This window comes from Eriocheir sinensis, chromosome 23, assembly GCF_024679095.1.
Source record: "Eriocheir sinensis breed Jianghai 21 chromosome 23, ASM2467909v1, whole genome shotgun sequence".
In the NCBI taxonomy this organism is placed as follows: Eukaryota; Metazoa; Arthropoda; class Malacostraca; order Decapoda; family Varunidae; genus Eriocheir; species Eriocheir sinensis.
This window is the reverse complement of record NC_066531.1, coordinates 3322774-3339677: the sequence shown is the minus strand read 5'-3', so window position 1 is coordinate 3339677 and position 16904 is coordinate 3322774. Positions and strand designations below refer to the sequence as shown.

The 16904-nt window shown below is 45.4% G+C and overlaps 1 protein-coding gene across 4 annotated transcripts in view; it reads left to right on the top strand.

The window, feature by feature from the left end:
• Positions 1-16904, top strand: part of LOC127002411 (gamma-2-syntrophin-like) — a 124886-nt gene that overhangs the window by 74401 nt on the left and 33581 nt on the right. For all 4 annotated transcript variants that reach the window (XM_050868302.1, XM_050868301.1, XM_050868303.1 and 1 more), the window contains one exon: positions 9026-9172. In XM_050868302.1, coding sequence (XP_050724259.1) covers positions 9026-9172 — 147 coding nt within the window. The remainder of the gene's footprint in view (positions 1-9025; positions 9173-16904) is intronic.

Sequence of the window (16904 nt, the reverse complement as noted above, 5' to 3'; positions counted from 1 at the left end):
ATGAACTGTCTTCTGCAGTTATTAATACAGTTGCGATACACACGCACAGTATGACACGAAGCGAGTGGACAGTTCGTGGCATTACTTTGCGTTTTATTAAGAAACGATCAAATTATAAAGTTTCACAATAACACCTTTTATTCACTATGATGGCTTCTTATCATAAGCATGGGCACTGGAATATGTAGTAACACTGCTCAGTAACGATGATGAATGAAGAATGCCTTCATAGGTAGGGTTGCCATAATTATCTGAACTATCAAAATTCCGGACGCCTCCACGAACACTCGACCATAGCCTATGTTTGGCAACGCTGCGATTAGCCTACCCGCCCGCACCATCACCTCCATTTCAAAGCCATATTTTCTTATTTCCCCACCCTCCTCGATTATTCTATGGCACTTATAACCTGTGGACATGTTCCGTTGATCACCTCCAAGCATTAGAAGTCTACATGAATCTTTTGTCATCGTTATATTAACCAAGAAAGGCAATGATGTTTGCGATCGGTGGCAAAGAGTGAGGAACTTGGAGTTACAAAACACGACTATTCTGAGGCTATTTATTCTTATTTTTCCATCTCCGACAATCCCTCGGTAGTTATAGGCTGTGGGCATCTTCCCTTGATCACTATCATGCATTAGAAGTCCACGGAAAGCTTTTGTTATCGTTGTGTTGACCACGAAAGGCAAAGAATGAGTCAGGGCTGAATAACAGGTATGGTGCGCGGGCGATGACGTCATCATCATACGAGAGTATAAATTAAATAAATTACGTCACCCAAGTTTAAGATATCGCCTAATCATGCATGTCCTATACATTGTGCATATGTTAGATTTATTGTTGTCAACAATGATCATGAAAAGATAATTTTACTTTCTGTTTGAGTAATATGTCGACATTTGGACTTCATTTGACTCTTTCCTTGCTGAACGAAAACACTTTGTGTCAAAATATTTCGACAAGTCTTCGTAAGACATCATTGAATATTTCTTTTCTATTTTTTTCTAGCTTGTAAAATATATTTAGTTAAGTTATGAAGAAGATACAAGAAAATAATGGTACTCTTGAAAATATGTAACGATACTTGTGTGATCGAAAATAAACGTACACGGCGACATCACTTCATATCGCGACTGTACCTCATTTCCGGGCAAGGGTGGTTTGACCTACCACCGGTGGCCGCACAACTCCTCGTGTGGTGGAAGGCCGGACGTCGACCACGGCCAATGACAGATAAAAAGTTGACGGCAACCATCAGCGACCTCCTACTATCTGACGGCAACCAGACGGCGTCCACTTGCCATCCAGTCGCCGTTCAACAGTTAATGGTCACCTGTCGGCCACCGGTGGCAGTCCGCTTGCCGTCCAGACGCAGTCCATTCGGCCACCGGACAGCAACCTTTTTTGCGACCGGCAGCGACCTGAGAGGTCGGCTTGAGGTTTTAGAGCATGACCTAAAACCTCCAGCCGACCTATTCAGTCGCACGGCAGACGGCGACACATAACGGTCGCACGCACGACCATGTGATACCTCCCGTTACCTGCAGGTCCCTGGAGGTCGTCGGTAGGTCGTAGAGCCAGTGTGACTGGGCCTTAAAGGGTTGAGGCCTTAACTGCAGTGATTTTCCTCCCAACAAACACGTTTCAAAATATAGCCGTTTAGTAATATTAAATTTCAGTCTCTTCCCACCTGCCATCATGGAATTATTTGTTGTCCGTTAGTTTAAGATCAGGTTAAGTCTTAAGTTTCATAAAAAAAAGTATATGGACCGTATTCCTAATCATTTCGGCGCCCGAGCACGTATATTTGACAAGGCTTTCGTTTGAGTTTCGGGCATTTCCAGGGGTAGTTTTATGACCCTGGTGGTAGTTTGACCCTTCTTCTGTACCGTGAACCTAAAGAAACACTCATTAGAACCCGATTTTCTTATTTCAAGGCATTCGTTTGAGTTTTGAGGATTTCCAGGGGTAATTTTATGACCCTGGTGGTAGTGTGACCCTTCTTCTGTACCGTGAACCTAAAGAAACACTCATTAGAACCCGATTTTCTCATTTTCGCCCTTTGGAAATAGCTGATGTGAGGGGTGGAAGCTTTTGACAATACCAACATATAAATCATATATTATTGTCGTTGTAGTAATTGTATGTTGCTGGCTGCCTGTGTTGCTCGTCCCCTGGGGGCTTCGTGGTGCAGTGGTTAGGTTAGGTTAGGTTAGGTTAGGTTAGGTTCGGTTAGGTTAGGTTAGGCTAGGGGGGCTTCGTGGTGCAGTGGTTAGCACACTCGGCTCACAACCGAGAGAGCCCAGGTTCGATTCCCGGGTGGAGTGGAAAAATTTGGGCGGCTTTTCCGATACCCTACGCCCCTGTCCACCCAGCAGTGTACCAGGTATTAATCGGGGGTTGTGTCCCGTCTCCTGGGGTCTGTTCCCTTCTCCTATATTTCCTTCCCATTCTGTCTCTCTCCGGCAAATGACCGCAGATGTTGCGCCGACTAAACGAAACTTTCCAACTGTGTTCGTCCTCTGAAGTGAGAAAAATCCTGAAGTATTGTAATTACTTTTTTGCTTGCGTTATGCGAAGTAAAATTCCCCGCGGAAAAAAAAAAAACAAGATGAAGCGAGACTTAGCGGAAAAAAGCTTGAAATTAGCGCCGTTTACGAAGTGCTAAAAACTTAATTGTGGAACGGAGCGGGAGAATTTTTGAAGTTTTTTTTTCTTTTATGGCGGTGGACGAAATTGCCTGTGTGTGAGAGAGAGAGAGAGAGAGAGAGATTGTAAAAGAGAAATAGGGATGAAAAATGAAAGAAAAACAAATATACAGAGAGAGAGAGAGAGAGAGAGAGAGAGAGAGAGAGAGAGAGAGAGAGAGAGAGAGAGAGAGAGAGAGAGAGAGAGAGAGAGAATGTAATCCCACAGGTCTTATGATCCAAAGTTAAGGAACCACTCGCTCTATTGATATATTCAACAAAGGAAACCGAGCCGGAAGGAGAGTTGGCAGCCTGAACCTCACGCAGCGTTGAGGCTTGTTGTGTTTGCTGGTCTGGATCGATAATCTCAGACGCTTCCGCATCTAACATCAGCTATTTCGAAAGGTCAGAGAGGGTACATAAGAACATAACAACGTACGGAGTCTGCAAGAGGCCTGATTCGGGTTCTAATGAGTGTTTTTTAGGTTCACAGTACAGAAGAAGGGTCAAGCTACCAGAAGATTCATAATAGTACCCCTCAAAATGGGAAAATGGGAGGGTGAGAGGGAAAGAAGAGGGTATAGAAGGCGAGTTTAAAAAGGGAAGGTAAGGAGAGGGAATGAAGATAGGCGAATATAGCATGAGGGAGAGGAAGAAGAGGGTATAAGGAGAGCGAGTTAGAGATTGAAAGGTGAGGAAAGAGAAGGAAGATGGGAAGGTTAAAGGGAAAGAAAATGGTATAGAAGGCGAGTTTGAAGCTTTCGATATAGATAGATATAGATAAATAAATAGATAGATAGATAGATAGATAGGTACATAGATAGATAGATAGATAGATAGATAGATAGATGAATAAATAGATTTCCAATAATACAATACAGGAACACGAAATAAAAGACATACGAGTGTAGAAATTATATTATTGCTCATTTACGCAACTCCCGTAAGGCCTCGGGGAAAGAGACACAGGTGGATATTAGCGTCATTGGCCTCGAGAGACCAGCAAAAAATTGAGCACCGAGCCCGATCAGAGAGCCCTAGGAAATAACAACATTTTTTTCTCTATTTACTTTCCCTTTTTTTTTTTGGTGGGGGGGTATTTTGGAATTGGGATTTTGGGATTTTAGGGGGGGATTTGGGATTTGGGGATTTTTTGGGGGGGATTTGGGAATTTGGGATTTTGGGGGGATTTGGGATTTTGGGATGTTTTGGGGGGGATTTGGGATTATGGGATTTTTTGGGGATTTGGGATTTTGGGATTTTGGGGAATTTGGGATTTGGGGATTTTTGGGGATTTGGGTATTGGGATCTTTTGGGGAATGTGGGATTTTGGGCTTTTTGGGAGGGATTTGGGGTTTGGGGATTTTTTGGGGGATTTGGGATATGGGGATTTGGGGGATTTGGGATTTTGGGATTTTTAGGGGGGATTTGGGATTTTGGGATTTTGGGAGGATTTGGGGTTTTGGGATTTTGGGGAATTTGGAATTTGGGGATTTTGGGGGATTTGGGATTTGGGATCTTTGGGGATTTGGGATTTTTGGATTTTTTTGGGGGGATTTGGGATATGGGGATTTTTTGGGGGATTTGGGATATGGAGATTTTTGGGGGGATTTGGGATTTTGGGACTTTTGGGGGGATTTGGGATATGGGGATTTTTGGGGGATTTAGGATTTTGGGACTTTTAGGTGGGATTTGAGTTTTTGGGATTTTTTGGGGGGGATTTGGGATTTGGGGATTTGGGGGGGGATTTGGGGATTTTTGGGGGGATTTGGGATTATGGGATATTTTTGGGGGATTTTTTTTTGGGGGGGGAGGATTTTCTGTATTTCCATTTATTTTCTTTTTTCTATATTTTAATTTTCTTTATTTTTTGTATTTTCATTTTTTTCTGTATTTTAATTTTCTTTATTTTTTGTATTTTCATACATACCAATACCACATGGGAAACACTCCACTATCCACCGCAGAGGCAGAGAAAGACCTGGGACTATATGTTACCAGGCTGCCAGTGAAGGGATATCCAGCATACCAATACCACATGGGAAACACTCCACTATCCACCGCAGAGGCAGAGAAAGACCTGGGACTATATGTTACCAGGCTACCAGTGAAGGCCAAATCCGTGCCAATCGCAGCGGACGGGTTAAGTCAGTCGCCCAAAGGGAGAGAACACTGAGCAGGAACAAGCCCCCTTTAACTCTTCAGTGGGCAACAGATCAAAGGGTTATCGTTCACGCTTCCAAGATCCTCCTCGTGTCTGAAGCGCCCGATGCATGCAAGCGTTGAGCAGCGCTGTGAGGAGAAAGACACACAGGCGAGGGAACGGCAAACGAGATATGGCCGTGTGTGTGTGCGTGTGTGTGTGTGTGTGTGTGTGTGTGTGTGTGTGCTGTGAGGATTTAGAAATGGATAGATTGATAGGTAGATAGATGGGTAGACAGAGAGATATATTGATAGATAGATAGAGAGAGAGATAGAGAGAGAGAGAGAGAGAGAGAGAGAGAGAGAGAGAGAGAGAGAGAGAGAGAGAGAGAGAGAGAGAGAGAGAGAGAGAGAGAGAGAGAGAGAGAGAGACAGACAGACAGACAGACAGACAGACAGACAGACAGACAGACAGACAGACAGACAGACAGACAGACAGACAGACAGACAGACAGACAGACAGACAGACAGACAGACAGACAGACAGACAGACAGACAGAGACAGACAGACAGACAGACACACACAGACACACACACAGACAGACAGACAGACACACAGACAACACACACACACACAGACAGACAGACAGACAGACAGACAGACAGACAGACAGAGGCAGTAACCTAAACAGCCGGCCGTGAGATGCCACTTCGGATGCATTAGCCAAGTCTCTTGCATAAGTCGTCACCTTTTAAGACCTTGGAGACAGGACTGAGGGCGGGGGGGTGAAGGGGAGAGGGGGGGCTGTGATCAGACTGCCTATCAGGACCAAATGATATTCCCTGCTTGACTGTGTGTGTTCGTGTGTGTGGGGGGGGGTGGGGGGGGGGTGGAGGGTGTTAGTGTGTGTGTGTGTGTGTGTGTGTGTGTGAGAGAGAGAGAGAGAGAGAGAGAGAGAGAGAGAGAGAGAGAGAGAGAGAGAGAGAGAGAGAGAGAGAGAGAGAGAGAGAGAGAGAGAGAGAGAGAGAGAGAGAGAGAGAGAGAGAGAGAGAGAGAGAGAGAGAGAGCGAGAGAGCGAGAGAGCGAGAGAGAGACCGTTCCATCCCATAGGTTATTTATGCCCTAGTAAGATTCGTCAGCTGGTCCCAAATTAACCCAGCCTCGATCTAAGTTTCATTAAGTCTCCAGCCGAAATTACATTAGTTAACCCTTGTCCTGACAGTGGAAACTCCTTATGAACTTAATTATGAGCGGCAAAGTTAGGTATCAGTGTTTTCTCGCCTCGGAACTTAATAAAAAGATCACACGTTATTTCTTTACTTTGGGGTTGTTATATAGTATCTGTGAGGTGTTGGGTAGCAGCTGCACGGGGCAAGAGTTTTAATTTTTGTGATGGTTTCTGATGTAGCTCTTTCGTGTGTGGTGGGGGACTTCGTGGTGCAGTGGTTAGCACACTCGACTCACAACCGAGAGAGCCCGGGTTAGATTCCCGGTCGGAGTGGAAAAATTTGGGCGGCTTTTCCGATACCCTACGCCCCTGTCCACCCAGCAGTGAATGGGTACCAGGTATTAATCGGGGGTTGGATCTGTTCCCTTCTCCTATAATTCCCTCCCCCCTGTCTCTCTCTCGGGCATATGACTACAGATGTTGCGCCGACTAAACGAAACTTTCCAACTTTCTTTAATATTGTTCTATGGCTGCTCACAAAGCTGGGAAGAGTAACCGTTGCCTGTGTTACTGTATTCTGACGATTGCATATTTATTACACACACACACATACACACATACACACGTACACACTGTAATCATATTGTATAAAGATTTTTCAGCTCTCTATCCAATAACCATCCAGCCAATCAGGACTATTTGGTTCGGTCTGCTTGGTGGAGTATCGGACGTCTTCATTAATTACCAGTGCAACCGAGAGAGAGAGAGAGAGAGAGAGAGAGAGAGAGAGAGAGAGAGAGAGAGAGAGAGAGAGAGAGAGAGAGAGAGAGAGAGAGAGAGAGAGAGAGAGAGAAGAGAGAAGAGAAGAGAAGAGAAGGAAGAGGAAGGAGAAGGAAGGGAAGGAAGGAAGGAAGGACAGGACGGGAGGACGGAAGGAAGGGAAGGGAAGGAAGGGACAGGACGGGACGGAAGGAAGGACGGAAGGAAGGGAAGGGAAGGGAATTTTCATACAATACTAAAATCACCCACACTTTCCCAAAAATAAATAACCACATAAATCTTTGCAAAATGGACCAACAAGATATTTTTTTTGGAGGAAAGTTTTACCGTGATACAGTTTCCTTAGCTTGCCTCATATTATTGGTAACAGTGACCATATATTAGTAACTGTGACATTATTGGTAACAGTGACATTATATCAGTAAATCCCACAATATTAGCAACTCTGCATAACGTCAGGGAGGACATGGTGGTTATGGGACTTGGCGGTATAAAAACTCGTCCTTTTGGAAACCTAGACAATGTTAATAACTCTATGTAAACATGCTTAATCTCTTAGAACAATTGAATTAACTCCTGCCTATATAAGTTAAGTATTCTCCATATGATCAGTGTATTTTAATTCTTCCGTCTATCTTATTTTCTTATGGAACAGCGTTTTCTTCTTCATATGCAGGTAGAGTTCTTTCCCTTTGACCTGGCCGCAGTACAGCTGTAAAAATAAAATCACATAGTTAAGTAAATTTAGATCTTCAAGACTGATCAGACTTGTCTCTAGTGTGTGTGTGTGTGTGTGTGTGTGTGTACCGCAAAGGGATAAGTTAAAGGATAAGAAAAGACCGCTAAGTATTGCTTCTATATATAAAAAAAAGAAATAGAAAAGTAATTAGAAGATGACTCAATTTCGGATGTTCGTGTGTGTGTGTGTGTGTGTGTGTGTGTGTGTGTGTGTGTGTGTGTGTGTGTGTAGCAAGGCACTAGTTCGTCCGTTGGTCCGCGGGCAAGCTTGCTAATAATTGTCAGCTGAAGGTCGGCGCGGCGACATCACGCGGGGCACTGTTGGACGTGTATCTGCTAGCTGTCATTTCCTTAAGTCTCCCCTGTCGGCACATTTCACGGTGTAATTTCTCTTATTATTCAGCACATTACATTTCCTTTCAGGCCTGTCTCTTAACCCGTCAATGATTCTTGCGTGCACCCCCGTGAAGCAGTGGTTAGCGTTCCTGACTACGAATATGCGGGCCAGGGTTCTAATCTCGGCCTGGACAGTCGGCGTGCAGTCCACCCGGCTGTTCATCCTTCCTTTAAGCGGGTCGATAAAGGGATACCTGGGGAAACCTGGGGAAGGGACACTGTGGCAACCCGGATGTTACACTTTGTCGGGTTCGAGGTTCTCTCCCACCACAGTCTCAAAGGGTCAACGGGACGGATATACATAGGAAGAACAGACACCAGAAGACTTGTCGGTCTATGGCGAGGGTGTCTGTTTACTACCGCTACTACTAGTGATCTACGTGTGGTAGGACAGGACAGAATAGATGAAGGCTTCTCCCCACCCGCCTCTCCCTCCAGCAACGTGCCGGCAGGAAATAGTTAGAGGAGAACACTATGTGCCTTTAAGGAAGAAAGGGAGATGGAAATTTTACAGTAAAGGGAGAAATAAAAGGAAATTACTACCCTTAACTTACGCTACTGGTGACCTAAGCTGTGCGGGAAATTATTAAGTCGTCAGGTTGGCGTCGTGCTGCAGTGTGCCTGAAACATTCGAAAAGGGTCAGTAAAATCTTATATCCCTGAAGTACTTATCCAATGAAGACTTGAAGCTATTGATACTCTGTGCGCTAACTACTGACGGTGGGAGTCTATTCCAGTGATCGACGACTCTATTATTGAAATAACTTCTGCGCGCCAATGTGTTACATCTACTTCCCTTTAACTTCATACCGTTGCTGCGTGTTATTGTGTTGGGGTCTCTCTGAAATAGACTATCCGGGTTAATGTTTTCGAGTCTATTAAGGATTTTGAACACTTCGATTAAGTCCCTTCTTACCCTTCGCTTTTTTAAGGAAAATATATCTAAATATGATATGAGAGCCCTCGTCACATGCAGCTATGGCGCATGCTCCCAACTGTACCGTACCTTACCTTACCCCCAGGCACGCACGCAGCCTCAGACCTCCCCGGCACACGCACGCGGCATTTTTTATCCATATACGCTAACACCAATTTTCTGTCTTGTTCCAGATGCACGCCGGGCTGGTGAGCGTGAGCGATGGCAAGTCCAAGCCCCAGCCCGTCAAGCTGATCCTGACCTCGGACTCCCTGGTGCTGCAGCGGGAACAGCTCGTCATCAGCACCAAGACGGTCGACAACAACGGTCCCGATGCCAGGGTGAGTGTGTGTGTGTGTGTGTGTGTGTGTGTGTGTGTGTGTGTGTGTGTGTGTGTGTGTGTGTGTGTGTGTGTATTTACCTAGTTGTATTTTCCTAGTTGTAGTTTTACAGAGCCTGGGCTTACGCTCGTGTGGTCCCGTCTCCGTCTATCTGTATTTCTCCAACTTTTCCTTAAATTTGTCCAACTTTTCCTGTGTGTATGTGGGGGGTGGGGGGGGGATGAGTGAGAGAGGGTGAATGAGTTGTGTGAGTGAGTGTGTGAATGAGTGAGTGAGTGTGAGAGAGAGAGAGAGAGAGAGAGAGAGAGAGAGAGAGAGAGAGAGAGAGAGAGAGAGAGAGAGTGAGAGAGAGAGAGAGAGAGAGAGAGAGAGAGAGAGAGAGAGAGAGAGAGAGAGAGAGAGAGAGAGAGACTTTCATAGAATCGGAAATAGTTTTTTTTATATATATATATTCGCACAAAGAGTTTTCTATGTACAAAAAGTTCTGTGTCATTTTTCATTCGAGGAACACGACTTCTGGTTCTGTTCTACTTTCCCCTTTATATATTTTTTTACAACAACGGAAACAGATTACAGAAAGAAAGATTGGAAAAAAACACGTTAAGCGCCGCTCCTACAAAACGATGGCATTCCGAGTAGCCAAGAGAGAGGGTCGTTACTCCCCTCGTAGAAGAGTTCAAGTCGTAGGCAGGAGGAAATAGCTACAGTCTAAGTTCCTTGCATTGTCAAAAAGCGTAATGATCGATCACAAGGGAAAAAAAAAACGAACAAAACCGGGCCACAAAGAAAAGTTTAAAGAACACTTTTTCTTTTACGTGAACGCCTATAGCGCCTGGATGGTAGTCGGCCCCAGTTCGTCATGGCGCAGGCAAGTGTTTATAGTGGCGCCATCGTCTCTTGGCTCATGCTGCCCCCCGGAACTCCTTGATTCACTTGGACGGTTTCCTCTAGAGTCCGGGTTGATGGGTGGTCTTCAGGACAGCATGTGGGTAGTTTTAAGCCACTCGGCGGTGACTGAAAAATCCCAGGTGGTAGCGTGGGGATTCGAACCCGCGTCGTCCATCACGCGGTGAATGTGGGCCCAGCACGCTACCACTCAGCCACCGCCCACCTGCTTGGAACTCATCTGCAGAATATTCTGTACATAAAGGTCCTCCCAGTAACAATATTTACTGAAGACTCAAAAAGAACGTATACATATTTTTCTTAGAGCAGTTGTGTAGACTGTTATTTTTTTCTTTTACGACAACGAATGCAACTCAAACGTAAAAAAATAAAAAATAGCAATAAAAAAACCCGCTAATCGCTGCTTTTGCCTCTCTCACCAAATCCATCAGTAGCGGTTAGCGGATTTTCTCCTTGTCACTCCCGCCCATCACTCAAAGTCCTCGCTAAAATATTATGTTATCGTCTAAAGTTGAAGTATCGATGAACATTATATTCGTGTCCGGGGGGAGGAGGGGGGGGCGTATTTCTCTTCTCTGTACGGGTAAGTGACGCCCACTCTTGAACCGGTCAGGTCAGGCTAGGTTACCCAACAGTGAATGGGTACCAGGTATTAATCGGGGGTTGTGTCCCGTCTCCTGGGATCTGTTCCCTTCTCCTATAATTCCTTCCCCTTCTGTCTCTCTTCGGCATATGACCACAGATGTTGCGCCGACTAAACGAAACTTTCCAACTTTCAGGCTAGGTTAGGTTAAGTTAGGTGTAGTTTAGTCCCGCAGGATAATTTGGCGTGGGAATCACAATGAGGGTATTTTCCATGACACGCCGCGGTTAGTTTCGAAGCTACGGCCGAGCGTCTTCACTCAGGGACCACAGACCCGAGAGAGACTGGAAATACGCCCCAAACCCCTACGAAAGCCTTGCCAAATGTATCTGCCTAGGCGCCGAGGTGCTCGAGAATTTGACCCTAAGAACCTTCCATGACGTCCATAACTACTTGGTCACTGGTCCTGGATCTTGGTTGTACTCTGAATGATCAAATTACCACCAGGGTCAAAAAGCTACTCATGGAATTGCCCCAAACCCCTACGAAAGCCTTGCCAAATGTGTGTGCTTGGGCGCTGAGATGTTCAAGACTGACCCTAAGAACCTTCCCAGCATGAGCTCCGTAACAACTTGGTCCCTGGTCCTGGATCTTGGTTGTTCTCTGAATGATCAAATTACCACCAGGGTCAAAAAGCTACTCGTGGAATTCCCCAAACCCCTACGAAAGCCTTGCCAAATGTGTGTGCTTGGGCGCTGAGGTGTTCGAGAATTTGACCCTAAGAACCTTCCTTGACGTCCATAACTACTTGGTCACTGGTCCTGGATCTTGGTTGTACTCTGAATGATCAAACTACCACCAGGGTCCAAAAGCTACTCGTGGAATTGCCCCAAACCCCTACGAAAGCCTTGCCAAATGTGTGTGCTTAGGCGCCGAGGTGTTCGAGAATTTGACCCTAAGAACCTTCCATGATGTCCATAACAACTTGGTCCCTGGTCCTGGATCTTGGTTGTTCTCTGAATCCTTTACCACGAGGGACCTTGATCATGCGAGGCGATGGCACTGTCTGGCCGGGGATAACTAGCAGTCCCGGTCTCCCTCAAGGTCCTCGCTGGGCTGATGAATTTTCTTTGCCAGTAAAAATAGCCTCGTTGAAATCCAGTGTCATGTGAAGGCATAAAGGGCAATGCTCTTAAGAAAATTGGGTTCTCCTCCTCCTCCTCCTCCTCTTCCTCCTCTCCTTTAATGAAAACAGAAGCACTGCCAGAGGTCGCCAGCGTCATCATAGGAGAATATCAAGGGCAGGGAAATCAATCCAACCCATTCGAACCAAAGTCTATATACACCAAGTCAAGTCACGCGCAGATTTGTGGGAGGAGACACGGCCGAGGCGTGGTTTATGCGTGACGCTGCTTGGAGCCAAACTAGAGAATGTACAAACAGGGATTTAGAGAAAACGAGGAAAGGCGGACTAATTTAAATCAATCACTTCAACATGCCCTCCCTCACACCCCACACCGCCGTTTGTAGGCATTGGAATTACAGTCACGCAATAGCACAATAACAAGACATATTTTTTCATCAGTGGCTTGCCTGAACGCGCTGTGAAAGAAGGCGAGAATGCACATCCAGAGTGCACACACGGCCCCAACTTTAGTCACCCCTGAACTGGCGGGTATTTTTTTTGGCTCCAAGTGACGTCATCCCGATGCTCCGCCCCAAAACCGCCCCCTGCGCGTACCGGTCGCAGTTTGAAGCAGAGTGACTTGACTTGGTATATATATAGACTTAGGTTCGAACAGGAGGTCTCGAGAAGGTGGATGTCGCAGATGCATGACACTCGTTGCTACGGGAGATGAGAGAGGCAGGAACAGCGATAAGCGGTCTTTTCTATTTACTTTTTGCTATGAATCTTTTGCCCTTGAGCTGCTTTCCTTGCCGTAAGAGAAAAAGAAAAACTACACAAGCGTATAGGCTGTTTCTTTGAGTCCTCGGAGAAAAGTTGTCAGCGGGAGACCCTTTGTGTGTGCCTGAAAAATTTTGCAGCCTGGATTAAAATGCAAAACCTTTCCCTGAAGGTTAGAAAATGGCTTTGTGGTGAGGACAACACCACCACCACCAATACCACCACCACCAACACCACCACCACCAACAACAACAACAGTATAAATCAACCAACTACCTTAACCCATCCCTATTCTTACACCACTAAAAGCCCACACAATCACATTACTATTTCAAAACAAACAATACATCCAGGCGCTTCGAGGTGGCCGCCGATCGAGCCCCGAAGCCGACCAGTGTTATGAAAAGGGTAGGTGGGCGGGAGGTTCTCAGGAGAGGCCGAGACGTGTGGGATTGTTTTGAAGGGACAGAGAGAAGTATTTACATAACGTCGACCTGTTTACAAAGACCTGTAGCCTGGACCCAGAGGAGGAGGAGGAGGAGGACGAGGAGGAGGGGGGGGAAGGAGGAGGAGAGGAGGGATAAGTGGAACCTTGAATGTCTTACTTGTAGGAATGGAATATGGTTGAAAAAGAGGAGGAGGAGGAGGAGGAGGAGGAGGAGGAAGAGAAAGTTAAAAAAAAAATGTTAGTCAGTTGGGGAAAAAATATTGTTTGCCGTGAAATGCAACAGTGAACTCAGAAAACACACACACACACACACACACACACACACACACACACACACACACACACACACACACACACACACACACACACACACGGGATAATGATATGGTAGGGAAAACAGAGTATGGAATAATAAAAATCCGTCCCCTATTGATAAGACTGAAAAGGAACTGGGTTGAGGGGCGAAGGGAAGGTACATTCAAAGGCAAGCTTAATACATGAAAGGAGAGAAGGGGCAGGATTGGACACGAGAGAGAAATAGATAAGATAGACAGATAGGTAGATAGATAGATAGATATAGATAGACAGAGACAAGGGGAAGGTGGTAACACACACACACACACACACACACACACACACACACACACACACACACACACACACACACACACACACACAAAGAGGGAAACAAAATATACAGAAAACAGAGGAAGAGAAAGAGAGAAAAAGCGAGAGAGAGGGAGAGACAGGCCAGGGATCACAGGTAACATATATCAGTGAGGGGCAGAGGGATGGAAGGGATTTACTGAGGGAGTGCCTGAGGTTGCTTGCCCTTGCCTGAGCCCTTACTGACTGAGCCCTGACTGACTAGCCGGCGACCTTACCCTCTGACTCGACCGCTCTGACAGCTCTCCTCGTCTTCCTCTTCATCTCCTATACCAAACAGTGACTAACTCGGTAACCTCACTTAACCTCACTCATATCGCTAATCCTCCTTCTCTTCATCTCCTATACCAAACAGTGACTAACCTTGTAACCTCACTTAACTTAACCTCACTCGCATTTCTCCTCGCCTTCCTCTTCATCAAATACCAGACAATGACTAACTTGGTAACCTCACTTAACTTATCCTCACTCACATTTCTCCTCGCCTTCCTCTTCATCAAGTACCAGACAGTGACTAACCTGGTAACCTCACTTAACTTAACCTCACTCATATCGCTAATCCTCTTTCTCTTCATCTTCTACCAAACAGTGACTAACCTTGTAACCTCACTTAACTTAACCTCACTCGCATTTCTCCTCGCCTTCCTCTTCATCAACTACTAGACAGTGACTAACCTTGTAACCTCACTTAACTTAACCTCACTCACATTTCTCCTCGCCTTCCTCTTCATCAACTACTAGACAGTGACTAACCTTGTAACCTCACTTAACTTAACCTCACTCGCATTTCTCCTCGCCTTCCTCTTCATCAACTACCAGACATTGACTAACCTGGTAACCTCACTTAACTTAACCTCACTCATATCTCTATTCCTATTCCTCTTCATCTCCTATACCAAACAGTGACTAATCTGGTAACCTCACTTAACTTAACCTCACTCATATCGCTAATCCTCTTTCTCTTCATCTTCTACCAAACAGTGACTAACTCGGTAACCTCACTTAACTTAACCTCACTCATATCGCTAATCCTATTCCTCTTCATCTCCTATACCAGACAGTGACTAACTCGGTAACCTCACTTAACTTAACCTCACTCATATCGCTAATCCTCTTTCTCTTCATCTCCTATACCAAACAGTGACTAACCTGGTAACCTCACTTAACTTAACCTCACTCATATCGCTAATCCTCTTTCTCTTCATCTCCTATACCAAACAGTGACTAACTCGGTAACCTCACTTAACTTAACCTCACTCACAGCTCTCCTCCTCTTCCTCTTCGTCTCCTATACCAAACAGTGACTCTAACCTGGTAACCTCACTTAACTTAACCTCACTTACAGCTCTCCTCCTCTTCCTCTTCGTCTCCTATACCAAACAGTGACTCTAACCTGGTAACCTCACTTAACTTAACCTCACTCACAGCTCTCCTCCTCTTCCTCTTCGTCTCCTATACCAAACAGTGACTAACTCGGTAACCGCACTTAACTTAACCTCACTCATATCTCTATTCCTATTCCTCTTCATCTCCTACACCAAACAGTGACTAACTCGGTAACCTCACTTAACTTAACCTCACTCATATCGCTAATCCTCTTTCTCTTCATCTCCTATACCAAACAGTGACTAACTCGGTAACCTCACTTAACTTAACCTCACTCATATCTCTCCTCGTGTTCCTCTTCATCTCCTATACCAAACAGTGACTAACTCGGTAACCTCACTTAACTTAACCTCACTCATATCTCTCCTCGTGTTCCTCTTCATCTCCTATACCAAACAGTGACTAACTCGGTAACCTCACTTAACTTAACCTCACTCATATCTCTCCTCGTGTTCCTCTTCATCTCCTATACCAGACAGTGACTAACTCGGTAACCTCACTTAACTTAACCTCACTCATATCTCTCCTCCTCTTCCTCTTCGTCTCCTATACCAAACAGTGACTAACCTGGTAACCTCACTTAACTTAACCTCACTCACATTTCTCCTCGCCTTCCTCTTCATCAAGTACCAGACAGTGACTAACCTTGTAACCTCACTTAACTTAACCTCGCTCACATTTCTCCTCGCCTTCCTCTTCATCGACTACCAGACAGTGACTAACCTGGTAACCTCACTTAACTTAACCTCACTCACAGCTCTCCTACTCTTCCTCTTCATCTCCTATACCAAACAGTGACTAACCTGGTAACCTCACTTAACTTAACCTCACTCACATTTCTCCTCGCCTTCCTCTTCATCAAGTACCAGACAGTGACTAACCTGGTAACCTCACTTAACTTAACCTCACTCATATCGCTAATCCTCTTCCTCTTCATCTCCTATACCAAACAGTGACTAATCTGGTAACCTCACTTAACTTAACCTCACTTATATCGCTAATCCTCTTTCTCTTCATCTTCTACCAAACAGTGACTAACTCGGTAACCTCACTTAACTTAACCTCACTCACAGCTCTCCTCCTCTTCCTCTTCGTCTCCTATACCAAACAGTGACTAACCTGGTAACCTCACTTAACTTAACCTCTCTCATATCGCTAATCCTCTTTCTCTTCATCTCCTATACCAAACAGTGACTAACTCGGTAACCTCACTTAACTTAACCTCACTCATATCGCTAATCCTATTCCTCTTCATCTTCTACCAAACAGTGACTAACCTGGTAACCTCACTTAACCTCACTCATATCGCTAATCCTCTTTCTCTTCATCTTCTACCAAACAGTGACTAGCCCGGCAACCAAACCTACCAACCAAACACCTTACAGCTCTGTCTCCTCCTCCTCCTCTATACTACCAAACTTGCCCCGGCCACCTTGCCTCGACTCCACCCCACTCGTCTATGTGTAGTCTGAATATCTATGTAAATCTGTGTAAATCTTGTCTCCTCGTATTTCTTCTCAGCTACACTACGCCATCCACTCAGCATGACTCCCCCCCCCCCCCACCCACCCACCACCACACACACACACACACACACACACACACACACACACACACACGCACATTAAGTAAATTTCTCACGCTAATGTAAACACCCACACATTCCCACGCCATCACAAAACTCATGCAGCCAGTTGATGTATATAATAAAATGTCAAACCCGAAAGTCAGTCTGCATTGCGTGTGTTGACGGGACTGGGAACTGGACTTTGTATTATTTTTCATCCCGCGTGGTCGGACCTGGTACATATTCGATTTTGGCTCGAACGCAAAACAC